At 40.2% G+C, this 24,642-nt stretch overlaps 1 protein-coding gene across 1 annotated transcript in view; it reads left to right on the forward strand.

Annotated features, from left to right (window-relative positions):
• The window catches only part of cers1 (ceramide synthase 1), a 30,843-nt gene extending 7,022 nt beyond the window's left edge, over window positions 1-23,821 (forward strand). The window contains exons 2-7 of the mRNA XM_044129385.1: window positions 14,326-14,485; window positions 17,440-17,620; window positions 17,719-17,880; window positions 18,055-18,202; window positions 18,290-18,444; window positions 21,132-23,821. Of these exons, the coding sequence (XP_043985320.1) occupies window positions 14,326-14,485; window positions 17,440-17,620; window positions 17,719-17,880; window positions 18,055-18,202; window positions 18,290-18,444; window positions 21,132-21,174 (849 nt within the window). The 3' untranslated portion in view covers window positions 21,175-23,821. The remainder of the gene's footprint in view (window positions 1-14,325; window positions 14,486-17,439; window positions 17,621-17,718; window positions 17,881-18,054; window positions 18,203-18,289; window positions 18,445-21,131) is intronic.
• The last annotated feature ends 821 nt before the right edge of the window (window positions 23,822-24,642 follow it).

Below are 24,642 nucleotides of genomic sequence, written 5' to 3' on the forward strand. Positions count from 1 at the left end.
AAGAAGGAAGAGTAGAAGTGAGCTTGTGGGGCTTCGCTTGCTGATTCAGTTCCAGCAGCCAATCATTAACTTAGTTGCATATTCACCCATACTCATCCATATGCCGTCTGAAAGGACATATGCTCTTTGACGTCTGCTCACTTTCTAAATGTTTGCGTCCTGCATCACTCTGCTTGTGCTTTGTGTGCTCTGCAGTCAAGCTGGCAGCAGTTTGAAGCCATTCTCATAAGTACCTCTCAGAGCGGTAATTTTGCAGCTTCAGCTTTGTCGCAGATCTTATCCTCCTGCATCGAGCTTGATGGCGAATGGGCCGGCGCTCTGTTGTTCTCCTAGTTCGGAAAGCATCCTCTGGTTCCACGGCTCTCCCAACCACAGTTCCCAGATCACTTTCCATTAAGTTGATGCACATTAGAGCCACAGGCAGAAACCTGATTCTGGGGTTTGTGGTTAGCAGGGAGTGATATCCATTCTTCCAAAAGTGCCCACGCAGATAACTCTTGCTTGTAGTTTTGACACTGATTGCAAGCAATAGTGAGTTTTTATTACATTAGTTTGTTGTCAGCTCTCTTCTTCTGTGGCCCAGCTATCTAATTTCTTGCTGCATCGCATGCGTACGAGCAGCACTTAGGCCGTCACCTGACATGCAATATATTTCCACCTTGGCTTTCGATTTGTAGTTCATACACAGAACTTATGGCTTCACTAAACTGTCCTGCACTTCACAGGCTTGCTGAAGTTACTGTAGCTTGTTACTATAATAAATGATCTGGAGCAATCCTAGATATTGATTAACCTCAGTGTCAAAACCACTGACAGGTGAGCTGATTTACCTTGATTAATTTTAGAAAGTTCTCATGAGATATCTTGGCTTCCATTTATATGCCATGTTGAGACAAATCAGTCACCTGAAGAGAGCTGACACATATCAGTCACTTGATATGTGTCAACCACAGACTGAAGACGTGTATGCATGCAAAGAGTAAAATTACACAGCGCAATAAAGATAATTTTTCTCCTTACAAGGTTCCTTCATTGTGCATTTTTGGTCAGATACAAAGCATCAAAGATAATGAGGAGTTTTAAAAAGCAGAGCCCAAGTTGACCCGGTTTTGTGTGAAAATCCCTACGCCAGGGTGCTGCAGCCTGCAGCTCCAGAGTGCAAGTGGAAGATGATGAAAAATCAACTACTGCATTTAAATATAGATATGTTAACAATGGCCTTCAGATATTGCATTTTCTAAAACAAGCAATTTTTTCTTGTTATTAGGTAACAAATTAGGTGTTTCATATCAACACAGAGTGGAATGTTTGCTAACATATTATATTAGTATTCATTTTAATACCTAAAATTAGAAATGAAATGTTGACTCTTTAAAAATTGCAAAAAAATTTAATATTGTAGAAAATTACCAAAAATGAGAAGTTGTCTTTTTCAGGAAAAACAAAACAAAAACGTTGCTACTCTAAATGAGGTTTTTCAGCTATACTGACTCACTGGCTCATTGGACTGTAAAGGTTGTGGACCACTAATGACTGGTTGTTGCACCCTCAATGACAACACACACTATGAAAGATTTTCTAATATCTGGAAATGAGTGTTTTACATCACTGTGAAGGAAATTTGACCCACCCATCTTTGCAGAATCGTTTTAATTCATCCACATTGAAGAGCTTTTGAGGATGAATGATCCTTTCAGTGTCCAACCACAACATGTGAACGACTTTTCCCAATGTTTTTGGATCTTCTTTCTACACTGCGTGAAAAGATGATGAAGACCGCTGATAAACTGACCTTTTTGTTCAAGTTTGTAAAGCCAGTTTTAAAAGTGTTGTTTTTTGAGCTTTGTTTCATAAGTGAAAGCTCACTATGCTCCCACTCACCTCCTACCTGCTGATAAACACAAACTCCAGCCACATGTGAACTCAGCAGAGCTGAAGTGGCTTGAATGAATAAACAGACTTTTTCAATATGGCCGCTGTTTTTTTTTTCCTTTCTCGGTTTAAAAGGACTGTTATGAATAGTTTTTCTAGTTTTTCAGTAAGATGTGATGTTGAACTCTTAACAACTTGTCACCCAGGTTTATATAATACATTGTTTGTTGCTTCACTGTGGGAATTGAAAAAATGACGTCTATAAAATCAGTCATTTTGAGTCTGGACAACCACACTTAGGAACTTTGCTGAGAACTTCGTTAATTGGCATCATAGATGACCTTATTCCTCTGCCGTAGATTGACCGCAGCCTGGAGCTTTGGTCACAGATTGTAATGTGATGTTCTTGGTTAATAATTTAACAGGGAGTAATTCTGCGTTCCTTAAATTATAGTTGCAACAGGGATGTTTATACATTGCAACGCATGAGGATGAATCAGCTCTGTTTGCAGACAGTCAGACTTTCCTCTGGTCAGCAGGAATCCGACATGAAGCTCTGAGTCTGTGGTCTCCCTCCCAGTCTTTTTTCTTCTCTTCTGTTCCTTCTTGCTCCCCTGTTTGTTTCTATCTATCCACCCTCAGCCTTTGACTGGGCCAGAAGGCACTGTAACTGTGAGCGCCTTGCTTGGTGGATGAATCTCCTCTATCAAGGATACTTTTTATCATCAAGTGAGAACTAAGTGGTCAGAGGAAGCTGAATGTTTCTGTAAGGACCGCATCATGTTTTATAGCTTGCGCACCATAATTGTGTGGATCTGTTGTTCTTCCACTGTAGTTATGGGTAACATCTAAACAGCCTTTTATTCCCTGGAAGCAATTAAATGAGTTTCCCCATCACAGATGGGCTTTCTCTTACTCCTTGGAAGAAATTGCAACACTTGCATGGAATCCCTCTCATGCAGAGTGCAGTGTCTGGACAGCCTGCTCTCATCTCCGTCCTTTTCTGAATATACAACTCATCGCACCTCCCCTCCCCCCTTGCTCATGTGTCTTGTCCTCCCTGTCTGTCCCCATCCTCTGTGCAGTTTGGGGTTTGCATAACCGCAAAGCTTAGTTAGTGCAAATCGAGTGGTTGAGAATAAGACCTTTTGATTAATTCTTTCAAGTCTGGCAGAGACTACAGAAAGTCTTTAAACTTGTTAGAAAACCTTGGAAAGGTTTATTTCAAAGGTTTATTTCAAAGGTCAAAAGAATAAAGTTCAAAACAAAACCTATGCTGTTGCAAGATTTAGATGTAGTTTGCTTTTTTCAATAGTTATGTGCTTTGGGCTCAATCTAATTATTTTTGTTTATTTTTTTCTTTCTAGATTGTTTTGTAATGACTTTAGTTGAATGATTTTTTGTTTAATATACTTCGGAGTTTGGATAATTCCTTTATGTAAATAACTTGGTCTCGTTAATTTGTGGTGTTGTTGGACCGCCTATACATAAGCTGGGTTTGGACATGTTTGGGATCGGCCCAACCGCCCTTCTGCTCGCTCCACCGCCACCAACGATGCGTCCTGACGAGGTGCGGCACGTCTCTAGTAGCTGTAGGCCGCAGCTGACATCTCCAACCTGCCATGCCGTATTTTTGTTAGCCTTTGTTTGTTTGCTGTTTTTGTTGTGATTTTGGCCTGGTGGGACCCGTTGTCCTGTTTTCGATTCTTTCTTTGCAGTAGTCCGGTACTAGTAGGGGCTTCGACGCCCTATATAGGGTTGGCCCCCTGCTGTACCATTCTTTTTGATCGGCTCACCAGATCCAACTTTCTGTTAATATTTTTGGGATTTTTGTTTTTTACTTTCTCCTTTTGGGACACGGGGAACTGAGGATACTTAATTCTCTCTCTTTTTTCCTCCGCAGAAAATTAAAGCAGCTGAACCAAAAGAAAAGTTCAAGAGAGTTTCAGAATAAAATATAATTTTTTTTAACTCTCAGTTTTGCCTACGTGTCCATAGATATGTTGTGCCCTTGTTGGATGTAACATAACCATAATTCAGTTTGTAAAAGACCCAACTGCAGAGATAAATTAACTTATAAAATTTTCAAAAGGGGGCCAGGGCGTAGGACACTGGACTTATATTATTATTAAAACCTAAACAGGCGGCTTTATGAATTACATAAGATTTGAAAGCAATACGTTTTATTTAGTGGTAAGGATGGGCTATAATTCTAGTTTATCAATTAATCAAATTTTCTGTTTTTGAAGATTTAATTTTTTTAAAAATCTGGAGTTTTTTTTCGCCAATGCACATCTGCGATTTCCATACTTCAAGTGATGCTTGTCAAGAACTGCAATCATTTTTAACAAACGTCTTTAATAACTTCTTTCTTTTCCGACTTTGAATTTCAGGTCAACTCACAAAAGGAATTATTGACATAAAGATAAATTTTAAAGATATCTTATGTCATTTGTAAGTTTTTTAGTTGATTAAAATTATAAATCGGATTTTGTTTAAAACAAAATTTGAGATTTTATTTGTAACCCAAATTGCCAAGTACCATTTTAGGGGTCTCAAAGTAAGAGGACCTGGATTGGATTAAAAAAATCATTTTGAAAAACAATATAAATTTTCTTCTTTGTCACAGTTATGCGCTACTTTGTGTTAGTCTTTCACATAAAACCCCAACAAATTAAACGGATCATTTTGGCTCAAATGTGGCAGCAAGTGAAAAATGTCAAGTGGTGTAAACAACAGCACACACACACACACACACCTGCACTCCTGAACCATAAAATACACACTTTGAAACCTCAACACACACCGGTGATGCATGCTGCAGTTAGGAGATAATTAACTGGTCCTGATGTTTTTTCTCATCAGTTTAAATCGACCTGGTTCTCACAGTTAAGCTCACCCACTCCAGTGTCAGCCCTTGTTCTCGCCGTGTTGCCATAAGTGTGGCTACTGTATTATGAATGACAACCATATGTCTTCCAGCTGTCAGCTTGAACCGTGAGCCAAGTAGGTCTGTGTGCAAATTCAGAACCGCCTGACGCACACATGCAACATGACGCATCCAGTTTGCTTAAAATCCTTGCATTTTAAGGTGCCGACATGGTTTTAAGGTTAATTCAATTTGAAGGCGGTGATGTCGCGTTCTCCGCAGAGCTGCAAATAAACTTGTCCTCAAAAAGAAGCTATAGCCGCCCGATAAGCCTCAGCTGCATTATCGCTTTGGTCAGTTTTGGTTTGTGACCTGACATTGACACAAACACAGTTAACTGAAACCATTAGACAAATAAAAGCCACACAAGCAAATTTAAATCATTTCTAATTTGCAAAGTAAGAAAGAAATCAGGCCTTTTGGGACATATTTGCTTTACTTTGTGCTGCTGTGGAAATCATAAATATTTCCACACACAAAAAATCTTTAATTAATAAAGAAAGGATTTTTTTTTTTTTTTTTTAACAATAGCTTTTATTGATCATAGTTTTTCTAAACCTGACTGTGTACCAGCTTCCAAATAGTTTTCTCTTCACAGATTGCTTTATTTCACCACTTAATAATACAGGGAGTTTGTTACAAGAAAGCACGAACGTGCAGCTGGAGACAGCAGCGGTGGCAAAGTGAAAGCAGCTCTTCTAAAATATAACAGATAATTCACAGGAAATTGTAGCAGATTTAGAGATGAGAGTGAGACGGGCTTTCACATTCCTGCTTCCTAAAAAGTCTGAAATGGTGTTGAAGGGAACATCATTTCGCCATTTTTAAGCGCAAGTTTCCTCTTAAGACACAAAGTGAGGAATTACAAAAAAATGTCAGTAAATAAACATGAAAATGCCTCTTTTGACTGACATATTTTATTTTCAGCATGACTGCTTGTACATCTGTACTTTGAATTTGATGGCAGAATAATCTTTTACCATTCTGAAAGACTCATCTTTTCTGATTATTGCGCAACTTTTTATATGTGACGGCTGAAGTTAGTGATGCTTTGAGAAGTAGAATGTGGTTTTATTGAAATTGATCAGTGAAATACATTTAATTTTTGATGATTACACATCAAGACATTTTGTTTTCATTAGCTTTTCATACATCACGCTGATGCTGATGCGCTCAGTAGATGTGATTCAACAGTGTTACTTAAAGCTGTTGTAAAATGAGGTTGAAAATCTGTAATATTACATCAGACGAATCAACTTTACAAATAATTTGTCCCCAATGTGACTTAATATTGTGGATTTTCTTGCTGCCGAGCCTGTGTGCGGTTGCTCTGATGCTCTTGGCGTTAATTTGATAAACAAGCGAGGCATTAATTTCTCCTCAGGGACTCACTGATGTGCTGAAACTCCCCCAAGCAGGTGTATTATTTTGTTTTTGACAAATTGTCATGTATGAAGTGTGAAGCGTGAGAAGGGCTTATCAGAGTCTTAGGACCACAATTATGGACCAGGAACTGAAACTGCTGGTCTAAATCTTATGCAAAAAGAGAAAAAAATAGCTGAACCAGTTGCTTCAAACAAATTCAGAAATGCAAAGTCACTTCATGTTGTTATACTGGGACACTGACGGGGGGTTAATATTAATTTTTCACCCTGCAGAGACAGAAAAAAGCGTTTCCTGTATTGCAGCTCCAGTCCGACAGCGTCACCTGTCAGTGAGATTTTGGTGCTCCTGCACACATGTGCATATAGCGGTGAATCATCAGCACTCACTCAGACCCGTTCTAAATTAGGAACTCATCTAATCACGGGCTCTTAGTCAAATTAAGTCCAAATGTTCAGCTGCAGGTGTGAACTATACGGGGGGACAAAGTTTTCCATCTGCCAGCCACAATCTATTTCCTTCTTTTAGGAAAGTCAAAGATCACATGCTGCTGCATCCCGTTTCTCCTCAGATGTAACTGATTTGTTCGCCAGCAACAGCCACCTTAATTATTGGCTTGCATAATTAAAAGCCTTAAAATAATTTATTATTAAATCCCACATTATCACAAAAAATATTTAGAAAAATCAGTTGTTGGACAATTAGTGACAAGTCCTGATTTTATAATCTCTAAAATACATGTAGATAATATATTTTTTATCTATATATGTACCTTATTTTAGCTTGAACAATGATCTTACATACTTTTAATTAGTAATCCATTACCTCCTTTTTTCGTGATGCAAATATGTTGTGATAAAAAGGTCTACTTCTCTTCTAGAGAAAATTTCTTTCATGTAAGAAAGATGTCATTTATCCTCTTATCTAAATTAATAAATTGATTACAGAAATTATTTTTAAGCCTTTGGTACGAAGTTGCTGATAATGAAGATGAACAGTGGACATTGATAAGGACATTTTGATCCCTTTTCTTTGACCAACAGGCCTCATTTAGCCTCTATTTCAACCTATTGGTTCTCTGCAGCATCTATGATGTGGGATTACTAAACCTAATAATCTCACATCATAATTACTTCCTCCACCAAACTTTAGTCTTCACTCAACACAATGAGGCTGAAAATGTGAAAGTCTGGAGCTCTTGACTACAGAACTGATTTCACTTGAATTTACTCAGATCTCGAGGGCTATTGATGGCTTCAGGAATGTTTGCAGAATCGGTCTAAATGCTTATTTCTATGCTGCTCATCTGAATTTCATATTTTGATGAAGCGTCTCAATACATCTAGCAATGTAATGTATGTCAAATTGAGTTCTTCAAGCTAAAAGTGACAGAACCGAAGCAGAAAAGATGCTAAGTGTGCTTCAAAGCATTTGTCTTCTTGGTGTCTGTGTGAACATACCTGCAAACTTTCCTCTCAGTGGGATAAATTATTGATCGAGTCGCTGTCTATTCTCCGTATCACTCACATTTCTTTTTCAGTCTGCGTGGAGGGCTGATTCATCTGAGACCCTTAAGGCACCTATCCCTTATTTTTTGTTTTATTTACAGATATACAAATAAACAGCTGACTCATTCCCCAGCATGCAATCCACCAAGTATGTAGGCAGGAAGGGGAAATAAGGAGGTCAGTAAAAGCTGGTGTGATTCAACCTTCGTGAGCTTGAAGCGTTTTTGTTTTCAGTGGGTCAGCAAAGATGTGGCAAGACATGCAGAAAACCCCTCTGGGGGAAATGGTCTTAAGGTGGCACGCTGTGTTCGCAGCTATAAAACAAAGCAGCTTCCCTCCCACAACGAGGCTGCTTTTATTGTTGCTGTTTCTCGTCGGAAACCTTTCCTGTTGCTTCTAATTAAAGCATAAATAAGCCGGGCGCGGATAGATAGCGTGACGACAGCTGATCCGCACTAACTCCTCGGAGGAAACGGATTGAAGATGAATGTTGGGAACAGCACACAAAACCACTGACAAAACATAAACATATAAGTTGAAACAATTAAGAAGAGACCAGACAAAACACAAAAAAAGCCCAACAATATATAAACAACATGACTTAGTGGGAAATGTAAACAAGACGGCATAATTGCAAGTGATTGGTTGTATGATAGAGAGAAAAATAAAGTAAACTTGACATGGTGAAACAAATGACAGAAATATAAACCATAGAAGAAAAGCAAAGCCCAATATCCCATTTTTACAAACAACTTCAAGCAGAAATGCAAAAGTTAAAACCCTCAATCTTTATCCTCAGTGGCAGCTGTCCGCTCTCCACCTTGTTAAGAACAAGACAGGAGGGCGAATGACATCATTCTCTTTTTATAGAGGCCGATAATCCACAGTGTAAAGTAAAAAACAAATGTATTAAAACGGATTATCGGGTGGCTGATAATATTTGAAGACAAAAAGTGGATTTGAAGCGTCAAGAAGTTCTAGAAGGCACTTCAGATTGGATTGTTGGAATCGTTAATCACAGATGAATGGGCTATTTTCACCCACACACGTATATATAGTCTAAAACTGGTCATCTGTTGGATTAGCGCCGGCAAATCCTATTTACCCTAAAACCAGAGGGCATCTGTGACAGGTTTGTGTTTAAAGGTACTCCGAGATAACTAGAGTGACGTCGTCAGGCGGCCAGAAAGAGATCGAAGCTAGAACGAGCCAAAATAAGTGAAAGAAAGCAAATGAGGTCAGGTCTGATTTAACAGATCCACACATGAGCAAGCATCCTGACTCACTGGCCCAATTTATCTTCTTATGCAACAGGCCAACAAGGCGCAGTCCATTCACCTTCCTCTTCCTCTTTCGTCGCCTGCTTCTAGAAAGTGAACGTGGAGATCTTCTGGAACAGACTAGCAGTCGGGTCAGAAGGAGGGTGAATAAGGAGAAAAGAGACGACTGGAATGAGAGAAAGATTATCAAGCAGATTGATGTCTCACATAGGGCAGCAACTAATGATTATTTTAGTAATCGATTAATCTATTGACTATTCTGAGGATTAATCGGATAAAGAATTGGAACATTCTGCAGATTTTTTTTAAAACCACATAGGTCCCCCTTATGCAATATTAGAAATACATTAAAAGATGCAAATTGTGCCTCAAGTCTGATAAGCTAGCAATAACATTCAGCGAAAGTATAATCATTTATAGGAAGCGATCAGATAAAAACTTCTAACATCAGCATGTGAAAAGTTTAACCCTTTCTGCTTGACAACATCAGTAAACGTAAGCTCGATCTGTTGATTGTTTTTGTATTTACCTATTGATAGCGGATAGCAAAAGATGCTTGATAGGATATTTGTTAAGTTAAAACTTTGTCACTTGAGGAGTTTCAGCAAACAATTTCAGTTAACGATTAATCGATTGCTAAATTGCAATCAGCTTCTGTAACTTCTTGATAAGTTACCCACCGTTTCTTTTTTTTTCTTCTTCCCCGATTTCCAGTTAAGAGTCTCTTTGGCAGGGAGGCAGGAAGGACAGTGAGATGAGAGGCAGCGATGCCTCAGGCGAGGGGACGAGTTGAGGGGGCTGGGTCTCTGTCGGTGGGGAAGAGGAGCCAGGGCGATCTGTTGAAAGACTGTGGGTCCAGTCTGAGTGTAGTTCAAGACCTTATCAGTCAACTGACAGATGATGAGGGATGACTGTCCTTGACCCACTGTACCTCTGCTTGGGGGGCTGACATAGAAAACTGATGGATTATGGACAATGAAATCGGAGGGTTGGCTTGATATAGAGAGAAACAAAACTTAACTTTTGGCCAAATGGTAAATAATCAATCAATCTACATTTCAGACCAAGCTATGGATCATAATCCATGTCATTTCTAAGGTTGGTGAAGATAAAGAAAGTATGCCAAACAGAGGGCTATGATAGGGTTATATTAAGATAACGACAGAAAATATTGTACAATAAAAATGGGTATAGTATTTGCGAACCTACACCGTTGTGACCCTGTGAGGATCTTATGTTGGGATGAATGGATGGATGAATGGATGGCTGGATAAATCAACATTGGGTTGATTTATAAATTAAGGCATATGCCCCTAATTTTTTTATTAGATTTTCACCGAACAGAAATTCAAGTCTTGTTGGCATTTGCAGATCAAAAAACTTTGAGAGTTCTTGGTGTTGCTGCATTTTTCATTACCTGACCCAGTTGTTTCAGACAAAATTGGCAGATTTTTATCTGTCGAGTCATTTTTGCTTCTTTAATTTTCTATCACCTACTATGCATAAAGTTGTCTGTAAATAGATCCTTGAACAGCAACGTCATGGTACATCGACAGAGGCTTTGTGAAAGTTGGAACCATGCACCAAAGTATTCTAGGTCGCTTTTCTCCAGGGGCTGCCTTTGAAAACATGACAAAAGTTTCTAACAAATACATTTAAAGCAGTGGTACTGTGCAGAGGCAGATGTATAGACAGACTGAAGCTTTCTCTTAACTCCAATTTTCTTATAAGCACATTTGAAAGACCAACAATATAGACAAACCTTCACTTAAAGAAATAAACACTGTAAAAGCATCAAATCTATGTCCAAACAATCTGTAGTGACATCACTAATTTCCATAAACCACTCCATGTATCTATTATTCAAAGCACACCTTGTGATCACAGCAGTGATGCTTTGTTGTGCAATTTGCTTACCTTTGGAAAGCCCTTTCATCGCACAAGCACAACTTTATTCACTCAGCAATGTTGCCTTCCATCTAAAAAAAGCCAGAAATACAGTGAAGAAATGAAAGACGTTTACAAAAAGGCGTCTATTCTTTCTATTCTTAAAAAAATTGTCAAACAGGCTAACCAAGCCTGACTTTCACTGTTTATTAAGGCCACATTTGCACAGGATGTAAAAAAGTCACATTTTCGACATATTTCTCTGAGCTAAATAAAGACAAGGCCTCACTGACCTTAAATAGCCATAAAGAAACCTCCATGGACGTCCTGTCATCACAAGGAACTCCACTTTTCAACCAAGCCTGAACATCAAGATGACTCAGGATGTGACGAATCTCACAAAATGTGTTATGGTTACTCGAGTGTTCTGTTGTTAGTTTGTGGCATTAATGTCAGCCAGTAGCTGCTGTTAATAACGCAGGAGAATAAGAATGATTTTGTGCTGCTGAAGAGACAATGCAGTCAGTGTGATGTGTGGATTTGCCGGCTTTAGCAAGAGCATGAAGTGCAGAGTCACTGTTGGCTTCGACCAGCTTCAGCTCTAGGACATTTCAGCCTTTGCGAATGCTTTGTGTTGAAGGGTGGGGGTGATGTGCTAAAGGACTGCAGGGGGCTGCACTGTGTGCTGACAGCTGGCTTCTATAAATAAATGTCACAGGCAGGGGAGGAGGACGGGTGGGTGGGACTCAGTGGTGGATGGACAGCGGGAATGAGGAAGAAATGAGGAGGGGATGAGACGGATGGGTGGGACCGATGCAGATGCACTGGGAGACTTTAAAGATTGCGATGGAGTGTCCTGTGCTCCACTTTGCTCGGGTCAGGACTTAACAAACACTTAACACACACCACCTGCGGCTGACCCAATCAGCTGTCCTGGACTCTGTACATGTGTCCTGGCTAATGAGTCTGTTGCCGTAACATTTTTATCTCACATCTGTCCGGCCCCAGTCGGCTTCCTTTCCCTCGGATCTCTGGTGTGACTCACGGACTCCATCATTTAGCGAAAACAGCAGGAAATAAACAAAGGAAGGCAGGGAATTAAGAGGCAAGGTGAAGATGAAACTGGCTGCTCTGTTTCGTATCACGCAAACAGGAAAAGCAGAAACTGAATAATGTCCTGACGCTAAGCAGGAGTAACGCTCTCTTCATGAATTTGTCATGCAGGCCGTCATTGAGCCCAGTCCCATCAGGTTGAGTGGGCTGTATCACTGACACAGGCTACTTTCACTTTGCTGCCTCCAGTTACACTCTTTGGCTTCTACAGCACTGTGTATGTGTGGGTAATTTTGTTTACAATGGGGGAGGGAGAAGGGTCTGGTTTCCGGTCTTGCCACAGCTATCAAGCACTGAAAAGCAGCCCGTCTGAGTCCCTGCCATGCTCGTATACCGGTTGTGTATCTGCTTCACCTCCTTTGTGTCTCGTTTACACTGTGTGATTACGTCCAAATGTTTCTGTACAGTCAAAGAAAGCTTAAACACTGGAATCCTTCATTTTATATTTTTTACTTTTCCGAAAATATTTTCAAACTTTTATGCAATGATAAGAGACATAAAGAAAGGCGATAAATTGCATCGCTGTTCACCCGGAAAGCAGTTTAATCTCTTCTGCCATCATGTGTTGGGGTAGCAGCAAGACAAGACAAAAAAAACCCCAACCGGATAAAGAGGGCTGGTTCTGTTCTGGAGGCTGCTCTGAACGACCCAGAGATAACGGTGCAAAGAAGGATTCTTCATAAAATCAAAAAAAATTATGGGCGACCCTGTTGTATAAAACTCCTGTATGACAACAGGTCTGGGAATTGAACCCGTGACGGCCAAGTCGAGGACTGAAGGCCTCCAAATGTGGGTCGCGCTATCCCCTACGCCACCACAGCCTGCCCACATTTGAGATATTTTTAACTCTATTTATTTTATTTACACAATGTTGCCCACACTGGGTGATGCTTGGTTGGGTTTCTCTTTGCTAAAGAGCACGTCTAGTTGTGGTTATGCGAAACCTAGGCACTACTTCCTGGTTTAAAACCCCAGCCTGAGCTGCACGTGCTGCGGAAAGGAACGTAACACTTCACTTTCTAAGCTGCTCCACTGCAACTATTGATATTTATGAAAGAAATACATTTTATTTTAGATTGCCATCAACTCTTGTTTAAATATTACATTTAGCTTTGTGTGGAAAAAGTAAAAAAAAAAAAAGCAAAAAGATTTTTGCGGCATTTTTATTAATACCAAATGTTTTTTCTCTTGCTATACTGTATTGAGCACATTTTAGTCTGTAGACACCTTTTAGGCAAAAACAGACGGAAGTCATCACCCATCTGAGTCATTGGGTGCTCAGCTTCATGTTTTTAATCGTCAAACTATATAAAATTTCGCTTATCAAAGAAAGCATCAGACTAGCTAATTAAATTTAGGTTGGTAGCTCAACATGTGTTGTTTGGTTGGCATGCTCTCTCATCTTCCCCATTTTGAAGACGGACTAGAAGAAATAAGGGAAACAGAAAATTGTGGATAATTGATCAAAGGTTCCTAGACGCTCTTATGAACTTGAAGGTAAAACAGTTAAATAAAACACAAAACTGTGAAATTATTTCATCCATCCATCCATTGTCTGCAGCTTATCCAAGATCAGGTTGTCAGGGCAACAGGTCCATCCACCTCCGGTAGAAGCTGATTTCTGCTGCTCGTGTCCAGGAAATAATTGTTTAACAAAACTGTTCTTTTGAGTAACAACTGAAGCTTTTAGACACGTTTTTACTCTTTGGACACCAAAAATATGTTGTAAATAAAGCTGCAGGCTCTTTACATCTGTGGTTAAAACACCATCACCCCGCAACCACACTGTTTTCTCTTTGAACGTCTACAAACCAAAATTAGCCATTTGGTTTGCTTAGTCACCATGCCAACTATAAGACAATCTGGCAGTGTTTCATTTCTTCAAACACCTTAGCAACAGCCGTTGGTTTAAGAGGAACTTTAACTTTTAAAATGGGAATCCCAACTTTCAAATCATTCTGAATTGACCCTTAAAAAAAAATCAAACTTCAGGACAAAACTGCAGATCTTACTGAAGTTAATGTAGTCTAATGTGGCGGTGCAGCAGTAAAGCATAGATTTATGAAGATGTGGATGAATGGGTTTTATTTTCTGAGGTGCTGACTCAGCTTTCTGAGGCCTGCAGCGCATTCGAAATTTATTTCATTGAGCTGAGTCATGGCTTTTCTTTTTAATCACGTTCACTTAAATCAGGACCGGTCAAATTATGCTAACGCCTCTAAAAGTACGACGGGATTGAAATATTTACGCCATGGTTTTGAACTTTCCTCTGGCTGATTTTTCTTTTACACATTTTTTTTTTTCTACCTTATGAGAAAAGGAGTGTGATATATTACTGATTTCTCTCCTGCAGCCCCTTGCACAGTGGTGCAGGCTGATGCCCAAAGATGCTGCCAAGATGCCAGAGAGTGCGTGGAAGCTGGTCTTCTACACCATGTCATGGTCCTACAGCACCTACCTGCTGTTCTTCTCCTCCTACTCCTTCTTCAACAACCCGCCCTCCGTCTTCTCCAGTAAGATACATTATGTTGGTTACAGTTCATTTAGTCTGGGTCTGTGTGGGGTTTTTTTTTTCTTAAAATTAAAGTCAGTGAAGGTGATCCAGTCAGTAAAAGTCAGCCAGATAAATGGATAAATGCTGACCTAAGGAGAGGTTTCCTTCCTAGATTTTCAGCGCAGAGAAAGAGTGAAGGTCCATGGTGTCCAAAGTGCGGTCTGGGGGCCATTTGTGGCTCTTGAAATAATTTTGTGTGGTCTCTGGCACCAGTTCAAGAATGGTGATAATTTAGGCATTTTTTTTTATTATTATTATTATTTTGTACTAAAAACGTTAAGTGCAATGCAGAGATTATTATTATTTTTTTTGCTTTTATTTCTTAGTAAGGTGGGCCACAAAAATTCACTCATTTTTTTTTTTTTTTTACACACAGGAACACACACATCCATTGCACTTGGCTAAACACAGCAAAGGTTTTAAAAGAAAATTCTCATTTTTGCTGGAAATGAACATTTAAGAGACCAAGAAAAAAGTTAAATAACTCCAAACATTAAGGTAAATGTCATATTGTTTGCTTCACTAAAATATTATTTTTTTAATTTATTGTCATGCAGGAAAAGGATGAAATATTCACAGTGATATTATTTTTCTATTTTTAATTGGAGAGAAAAGGCTCATTTTCTGACCCTTGGTGCAAAACGTTTGGACGCCCCTAGCTGCAGTTTTTTTTTATCAGAAGGTAAAATAAGGCCCTATAGCTGCTCTCTATTTCAATGCTTCAGAGTCTGTCCATTAATAACATTATATGTTTATTTAACATATTTTACTACTATAGAACACATTAGGTTTCATACAACATTTATAACAGGAGATCTTTATGATTGTATCCTAATGGAAACCAGAATCATTACAGTTTTCAGTGTGTTGCTAAAGGACGATGGAAGTGCTCCCAGACTTCGCGTATATTCCACTCATGTCTTTTACGGTCCCTGGACCTCCTCCATCAGACACTGAGGTGTCGGCGCTCCTGGAGAAGATGAGGAGGAGGAGGCGAGAGGGGCTCACGAGGGCTAACTGACAGCATCAGCTTCATCTTTGATCGCCACGTCACGGCTAATAGCCGTCAGTGTGTGATGTGTGGAGCCGGAGGGTAATAGGGCCTGGCTTTTAGAGAGGGAGAGGAGGAATCAAGCTGAAAGGGAAGCTGGAGAGAGGGACGATCAGAGAATCTGTAAAAACGGCACCATAATCGGAAAAACCTTGCAAAAGGTTTTTCCGTCACATTGTTTAAGGCCACAACCACAAACTTCTGCCTTTTTTTTTGGGATAGGCCGATAAAAAGCCCCACATGGTCATGAAGATAATTTTTACAGTTTTACAGATAAAAACTGAAAAGTGTGGCATGCATTTCCTTTGGGAATTACCAGAGTTTTAATTAAATTAGTTGGATAGCATCTGTGAGCAGCAATTTTCAGCATTTTAAATTGAATTTAGGTCTGGACTTTGACTGGGCCATTCTTGATTTAAATTAACCCTTTGATTGATCTAATAGTGTTTTAATATTTATGCTCTCTTAGCTGTGAAAGGTGCTGTATAAATAAAAAATCGTCTGTATAGAATGTAAAAATAAACTTTTGTTTTACACTTCCCAGTTAGTTTTTGCTGGATTTGACCAATGAAAACTGACGGAAAAATGTGAACAAATGAATAAATTGAATTCTGTGAATACTTTTGCCAGGTGCTGGATTATTTATTCGGAATAAAAAGTTGGAGAAATCAAAATTTCTCCACCTTTAAGCAGGAAGAAATACCTCTGCTTCCCATTCCTCTCCTTGGCAGCTTTTCTGCTGGGATCCATTTTTCGAGCCTCTTCTCAATGTTTAATGGTGGAAGCTTTGATCGATCAACATTAAACGACGCCTGAAGGAAACCCCATCCCTGTGGAGACAAACTTCATTCAAACATCGGAGGAGAGAGTTTCCGTCCAACATCCGATAGGCTTCAGAGACCCGAGCCAGTCTCAGCCTGCATTCAGACGGGTTTTCATCAGAAACGTTTCCTAATGCTGCTGGACACCTGATCCTTCCTCCTTCTGTACAGCGCCAACCACCACAGCTTCTCCTCCAGGATCTCTGCTGTATTTACCACGCCGTGCCTCTGACTTGTGCTTACAGAGATGCATGAGCATGATCAAGACACGACAAACTGTCCACGCCTTGGAGACTCTTTTACATCTGGAGGAGTTTAAATGACGGAAAATTTTCCTGCTATATTTGTAACACAGTTTAAGCAGAAACTAAAGTAAAGAGGGAATATTTATTTCGTTCTAATTTCAGGATTTGAACCCAGGACTTTCTTGTTGAAATGCACCACAATGTGGACCGTGTACATTTTTTTATTGCAGTTTAGTTTAGATTATTAAGAATAAAAATAAAAAGGCATCAGCAATCCATGTACATGGAGTCATGCAGCATGAAGATTAAACAAATATATAAATGTAACATACTGCAACAATCCCATTGTTACATCAAGTTAAAAATAATTAAATTCATATAAAATATTAGTAAATGAATGCAGATTTCTTTGTCGAATTTGTAATTTCCTATAGTGGTTCGCAGATGTTTTCCAAATCATTTAATCTGGTTTTACTTGTGTGCTTGTTACGCAGCATCATGAACTCTGCAAAACATGTTTATGTATCTTCACTTTTTGATATCATGACAAAAATCAGGATAAAGTGCATAAAATTGGATCTTTGTTTACTATAGCATTGGGTTGTGTCATCCTGCTGGCACCTACAGGCAGGGGATCGTTGATTGTATTTATAAATGATCTAAATAAACTTAAAGAGGGTTTGCGACCTACTTTGTAAAACATTTCAGCCAAGGCTTCTTGTGTATCTCTGGCTGCTGCAGTCATCACAGCCTTTTTAGCCCAGCATCTTCCCCTGACCTCCTCCTGCTCCCTCAGACTGGAAGAGTGGTATGACAGTGCCTACAGACATCGCCATAGCCTACCTGATCCAGGGTAGCTTCTACGGCCACTCCATCTACGCCACCGTCAACATGGACACGTGGAGGAAGGACTCTGCTGTCATGGTGGTGCATCACATCATCACCCTGGCTCTCATTAGCTTCTCCTACGCCTTCAGGTACTAAAAAAACCCCAAACAAACAGGGGAAAGGCGTGGAGAGCGTGGCATCCGACCGTGTTCTGAAAGTGCCTCTCGCTTTGATTTCTCACCCTCAGGTACCACAACGTGGGCATCCTGGTGTTGTTCCTGCACGACATCAACGACGTCCTGCTGGAGTTCACCAAGCTCAACGTCTACCTGAAGGCCAGAGGAGGCGGCTACCACGTGCTCAACGACGTTCTGTCCAACATGGGCTCCGTCAGCTTCAGCGTCACTTGGTGAGCTGTAAATCTTCAACTCGCTTTCTGATTTCTCCCCCTCCGCGGCTTGGCTGTCTCGCAGAAATGATTTGAAGTTTTGACAGCTCTGTCATTATGCTGTCTGGTGTCTTATTCATCCACAGAGTCCCTAAATATCCGCCGTCTGTTTTGTTCCCGCCTCGTTTTTCTCAGGTTCTGGTTCCGACTCTATTGGTTCCCTCTTAAAGTGCTGTACGCCACGTGTGTGTCCAGCATCCAGTCTGTCCCCACCATCCCCTTCTACTTCTTCTTCAACGCCCTGCTCTTCGCCCTACTGCTCATGAATATCTACTGGTTCCTGGTGAGTGCACTGTGAAACCGAGTTTTTCCAGTTCACACTCTCATCCTGACCGCTTTGCTTGGTGCTTTTCTCCTCCGCTCTCTGCAGTTTATTGTGATTTTTGTGGTGAAGCTGCTGAAGGTGAAGGAGGTGAACGACGTCAGGGAGTACGAAGACGAGGACGCCAGGAAGGCAGCAGAGGAGCTGCTAAAAGACGCAGAAAACAATGATGATGATGCTGGACATCACAACTCAGCCCTGAGGTGAGCTGCGCCACTCCCATTTCAAAATAAACTTCTCATCTGAATATAAAACACAGAGCGCTTCAACTTATGCATGATTAGGCCTGAGAGTTCATCGACTGTTTTTTTTTATCAAGCACAGAACATCGGCGGGGGTTTAGCCGCTGGCAGCAGCAGTGGTAGTTTATCCATTAAGTGTCCACCACATGCATGGGCTTGAATTGCTTATCAGAAAATGCAAAGCAGGTCTGATCCTGCAGTTCTCCTCCCAAGCGGGCAGCCTGTTCTTGCCCACACCTGCCTGGCAGGGCTCCATTTAATTTCATGTAACACTCTTGACACCAGCGTCCTTCTCTGCTCTGGCTGAAGACCAAAAGAACCTTAAGGAGAAACTAAAATTAGCAATACACAACCTGCATGCTAGTAAACACAGCTCCATGATCAAACTTCAAGCTCAAAGTAAGTAGTATGCATTGAATAAAGCTTTCAGCTTCTGGGAAGCACCCCTCCAAATTGTGCATATCATATCATATCATATCATATCATATCATATCATATCATATCATATTATGAGACTGAGGCAAGTTGTAACTTTTTCAGGCTGTTCAATTAAAATTATATTAGTAAAACTGCCAAAGAAAACCTGGATTAAATTAGGGGAAGAGTGTCAATGTTACGCACATCTGGTGGACTGAGTCCAGAGTGTGTATCCCATGACCCCCAATGCTCTAATACCAAGTGCTGAATAGTCAAAACACAGAAAGGAGTACTTTGAGTTTGTTTTTCTAATCAAAAATATGGAAATGACTTAAAGCTTTCTGTAGGCAAGCTTTGATCAGAGCGCCACTCTGTAGTTTCTAAGGCGTCATGTCAAATGTTGTGGTGAGGCTTTTATATTTTTTATTCTGTAACTTTTGATACTTTACAGAAAACCGTGACACAAACACAGTGCCATAAATATGCTATTTTGCAATCGTGAGCTTTAAGCAACAAACTGCTGACAGAAGCCGAAGTGCATCTGTTTTTATCTTTAACCTAGGCGCTGACAGCCACGTGCATCGCTATCAGAGTAGCCTTTGACTTCTGCAGTAGTGATGGTGAGATGAAGCCTCATGAGGCATTGTACCACTTGAGCCAAATGGTTCGAGAAAGGGTTCATTTCTTGAGGCTTCATGTGCACACGACACCACCTACTGGCCAGGTGTACAATCACAGCCAGCTGTATCTTAACACATGTGATGCATTGAATTTTTGTCTATTATGGATCTTGGGAATGACTTCACAAAAGGTGTACATATGTGTACAATAAAATATTGTTTGAACAATAAAATATTGTTTGAATGTATTCTCTGTGTGTAATTATTCCCAAAATAGTAGTGTCATGTGATATGGCATGTTGTGTAATAATGTTTTTCTGTGACTAGAAAAATGGCATGAGCTTAATCAGGCAGAGGACAGTGAAAGTGCTTGTGGAAGTAGGGAGGGGGTAGTGAATAGGCTAATGCTTGTGTAACTTGGATGATTTCATTCATTTTTATTAAGAAACAACAATTTCTCCACAGTTTTAGGTTTCAAACGATTTCTCTTTTTTGACACTACTTCTCCAGCCTTTGAAAAGACACACTCACATGGCACAGATAATGCCGGGGTGCATAAATAAATAAGTGCAAGTTTGTACAGATTGGGGTACAGTGACCGATGATTATAGTATAGTATATAGTATAGTAATGAAATACCTTGGCTGGGTGAAGCTCCAGTTTCCTCCCTATTCTCATGCAAGGCACGGTAGTGTCTTAGCATGGATGAGGTGTTATTATTGTACCCCAACTCCTTGGTGCACAATAAACACCTCACCTTTACAGAAAATAAGAAACAGTGAAAAATACAGTTCCTCATAAGCAAACCTAATGCATCTGCAAATGTTCAGTTCACCTTACCTCTCGCTGGCTCCATCCTACTCCTATCCTGTCTTCGCGCTCCTAAATCTCCTATCTATCTATCTCTCTCCTAAACTCTCCAAACACCAAACTAACTGTCTCAAACTAAATAACCATTATCCAAACTCTGCTATCCAAACTATCAAAACTCTGTCCACTCTCTCAACTGACCGCAACTCGCCTACAACAACCCACATTTTGAATGGAGCCTGTGGGGTTTATAAAGCTGTCACACCGCGCGACAAAATCTGAGCCATTTCCCGAAGCAGTCACGTGGTACAGCCGGGCAGCGAGGCCTCGGACGTCATCGTTTTCGGCTCCTCCCCTAAATGAAGCAAGCCTCGACACGCGCTTTACGGAAACGCCCCCTCCATTACTCGACACACGCCTCGAAGCCTCGGCTCATCACGTAACATCACTATTCTGCAGACACTTGCAAACCTGAAGTCTCCTCTTCACCCAGTCCATCTCACTGCCCAGGGCAGTTTCAGGAAAACCCTGAATAATGTATTGAGAGATAATCTAACGGTTTGGTTTTGGCCTACCTGTCCTCTTGGAAGGCTGGTGCTGAACAAGCTAATCTTGCACAGGTGGGGGTCTGAAACAGCCTAAGACCATACTGAGATGTGATTACGTCCTTATGTGGGCGACCTTGAACACGTTCTGATATCCTCTGAACCAAATGTTGCACATCTGCTCATCAGCCCTCCTGCCGTGTGCACTCCTTCTTATCCCGCACTCTTCTGTCTGTGTGTGCCTTTCTTCCCGCAGGAAGCACGTACAGAACGGCGTTATCAAGGACAAGCATCTATAACAGGCTCTCGGGCGCCCCCTCCTGGCTCTGGACTGCACCTGCAGGCGCTCCTCGGACAGCAGACGTTCAAAACGTGACCGGACGGGAAAGAGCATCACAATCACAAAACAAAAGAAAAAAACAAGAAGAAGAGAAGGGAAAGTTAGGGTGCAATCAGTTTATATTTTGTATTTGTTTTAGAGCATTTTATTTTCAGTTTTATTTTATTAGAGCACTGTGAATGTCATTTCAGCTGACTTCCTGTCTTGCTGTTGTCGGATTAACATGTGATAGATCTAGTGGAAGCGAACCTTCTTGAGGGAGAGATGAGGATAGGACCCAGTCTAGATGTGTTCTCTTGTCTTCGAATAACCTGTAGGAACCAAGGGAACAAGCAACAGCAGCATCAGGTTGAGGTTATTTGTTTAGTCGTTCTTCCCTTTCCACTTCGTTAACTTCCATCCATCCGCTCCGACTTATTGTATGAGAAGAAATGATGGATTATCTCTGCTAATCCTTCATCTGCTTCCCAGTTTCCTACAACCATTCATTTGAACTGAGAGGCCAGACGCAGCGTTTGCATGTTTTAGGACGCCAAGATTCCGCAACCTTTAAAGTAACAGGAATAATTTATTCCGTGAGACTTCTGACCCACATGAACTTTGAATATTCCCTTGGATTCCTCTCCAGAAAGCGCTCCTTTTCCTTTTTCTTGTGCTGTTTTGTCTCTGTATAGGCTACATAGCATCTGTTGGTGCACTGACATGAAGGCACACAAGCTCACTGCTGGTTTAATGACGGCAAGCAGCTAGAATTGATTGACAGAGTCTTTACCGCAATTTGATTTGCTTACGAAAGAGATTTCTAATATTGTTAAATGATATTCAATGTGTTCAGGTGACGGACGGTGGTGGAAAATCAAAAACACAGTGTATGCAGTCGCTCTACTATTCAGGAATGCATGAAGTCAAAATGAGTTTTGGAAATGTGTGACGTATTTTTCACAAATCTTTTAGCTGTATCACCAACAACTAAAACTGCTCCTGGAAATCCTAACAAACAAGTCAGTATTTTACACATTCTCCCAGCGGCACCTAAACGCATCTTCTTGATAAATGTGATCAAACTATACGCTGGAGAAAATAAGCGTTGTCAGTGTTCTCGGTAAATGTATTTTTAATGGTGTTGTTAGCATGTAATTCACATCGGATTTCAGTAACATCCCAACTAATAAACACTTACAGAGAAATAAACACATATTAATCTGCTAGTTAGGTCATATGTGATAAAGTGGAGTGACACAAGAAAAAAAAGGAGGTGTAAAAATGCAAAAATGCTGAAATCGGTTAGTACTTGGGAAATCTGTTGCTCAAGGTTCAGTCGTAATTTATGGCCTCTAAAAATGTTTCTCATTTACAAATTGTTGAAAGGTCTCTGCAGTCTTTTTACAGCAAATTATACAATGACATTTGTTATAAACAAGAGAGAATATCTCACCAGAACCTTGAGGATTTTAACTAGTTTGAAAGAATGCATCGAAACCACGTAGGTTATCCATCAAGGAGACTCTGTGAAGGTGTTCCACCAAAACAGAATTTTCTGTTTCCTGTTTATTATCTGTGTCATTCCACTAAGTTGGTTTTATTCCCTTACATGTTATTACCGACATCTGGGCTGAGTCACCTTAAAAATAAATGCGCCGTAATAACGTTGCTGCGTTCAATGCTTATTTTTCCAGCTGTATAAGATGCACATCTTGAAACCAGAAGCAATTAGAATTTTAAATATTTTTCAAAACTTGAACCACAAATTGAAAACCCAAAGGAACCATTTTCCTGAGGTGCCTGCTGGTTTACTGCATGCCTGTAGAAGAGAATAAGGAACGTTTCCACTTTGTCTACCTTCTCGATCAAATTCCAGCTCTTGTTTGGAGGGACAGCATGCTTGTGCTGCTGGAGCAGGCCGCAGATGTTTGATAATCTGTTCTCTTTCGTTTCTGTCTTCCATCATCCTCAAACCAATGTTTCAGGAAAAATTGAAGCTTATCTTGAAATTGTACTTTAAATTATGATTATTGTTGCTGTAGTTAATTTGATGTTTGTATTTTATTTTATTTTATTTTTTTCGTTTAATTGCTGCTGTTTTTATCTCTGAGAGCACTGTTTGTATTCCAGATGTTTTGTTTTGTTTTCTGCTGATGTCGGTGACAGTCATGTGATCAGGGGACCATCACTCACCTCTATCTGGACCAACATCTGGATTCAGCCTTTGACCCGTTCCTGTTGATCACTCTCTTATTACTGTAGTACATCTGTGCTGTAAACAACGCGGTCCGCCTGTTGCTCAACTACCTTCTCAGCTCTGATACTCTAATCTGTTTCTCATTTAATGACAGCAGTAATCCCAGTGTGAGTCACAAACCCTGAAATCTGTGATCTGGATTGTCTCACTACATCAGAGGGCTGCGAAGCGAGGAGCAAACAACAAACTTTCTCTAGAAGTACCTGTCTAGATGGTTTCTGTCACTATTGCACCTCAGGGTTTGTTGGCTTTGGTGGACGTTTTTCATCAATGAGCTTTTTGAAAACCTTTACCCTTTTGGAGGTTTTGAGATGCTGACATCGGTAAATATGTGCAAAAAACCTTGAAATAAATGAATAGTTTGTTGTAATCGCATATTTATTCAGATGGGGGCAGGGGGAAACCCATGTGTAGAAATAATTGTACCAGAAACTGTGGTTCTAGATTATTTTTTCTAGATCTGTTGGTGAACCACTCCCGTTTATCAGATTTGCAGTGAAAATCTTATATTTTAAAGATCTCATGCTGTAAAAAGTCCACTGGGCTTTTTAGAAGAGAAACAGACTCAAAGCATCACAGATCCTCCACCGTGCTTTACAGTGGAAATCAGAGGCTGATTCACAATTTGACTTTGTTTTAAGTCAGACCAATGTGGAGTTTTCTGACCAAAATGCAGTTTAGCAAACTGTAAGTTGACACAATATCCTATTTAGAGAAAACTGCATAAAAAAAATTCATTTAAGAAAAATAGGAGAATCAATACACCAGGCACCTGTGGCTTTGTTCAAAATAAAAAGTTTTTATTTTCCTGACTGAATATTTTCAGTGTGATATGTAATAAAATATTACTTTATTTAAAGGCTTTTTATGCATCTTTACAAGGGGTGCCAAGAACTATTTTTAAAAATACAGCCAAGAATTGAGATTCCCATGATCCTAAACAAAGGAAACAACTAAAAACAAGATGATTCACGTGTGCAGCTCAGTTTACAGATTGAACATTGGACAGTCTGAATTCGACGCCTAATGTCAGACTAATAAAAGAGGACCTTGGGGTTTATTGTAATAACAAACCAAATACATGTTTATGTCCACAGGAGATGTGGTGGAGTTTTGCATGTTTCCAAAACATCAGGATCGGACAGAAATGTTCAAGTACGCTCAAACAAAACCACGTTGTGAATGACG

This window comes from Gambusia affinis, linkage group LG10, assembly GCF_019740435.1.
Source record: "Gambusia affinis linkage group LG10, SWU_Gaff_1.0, whole genome shotgun sequence".
Lineage (NCBI taxonomy): Eukaryota > Metazoa > Chordata > Actinopteri > Cyprinodontiformes > Poeciliidae > Gambusia > Gambusia affinis.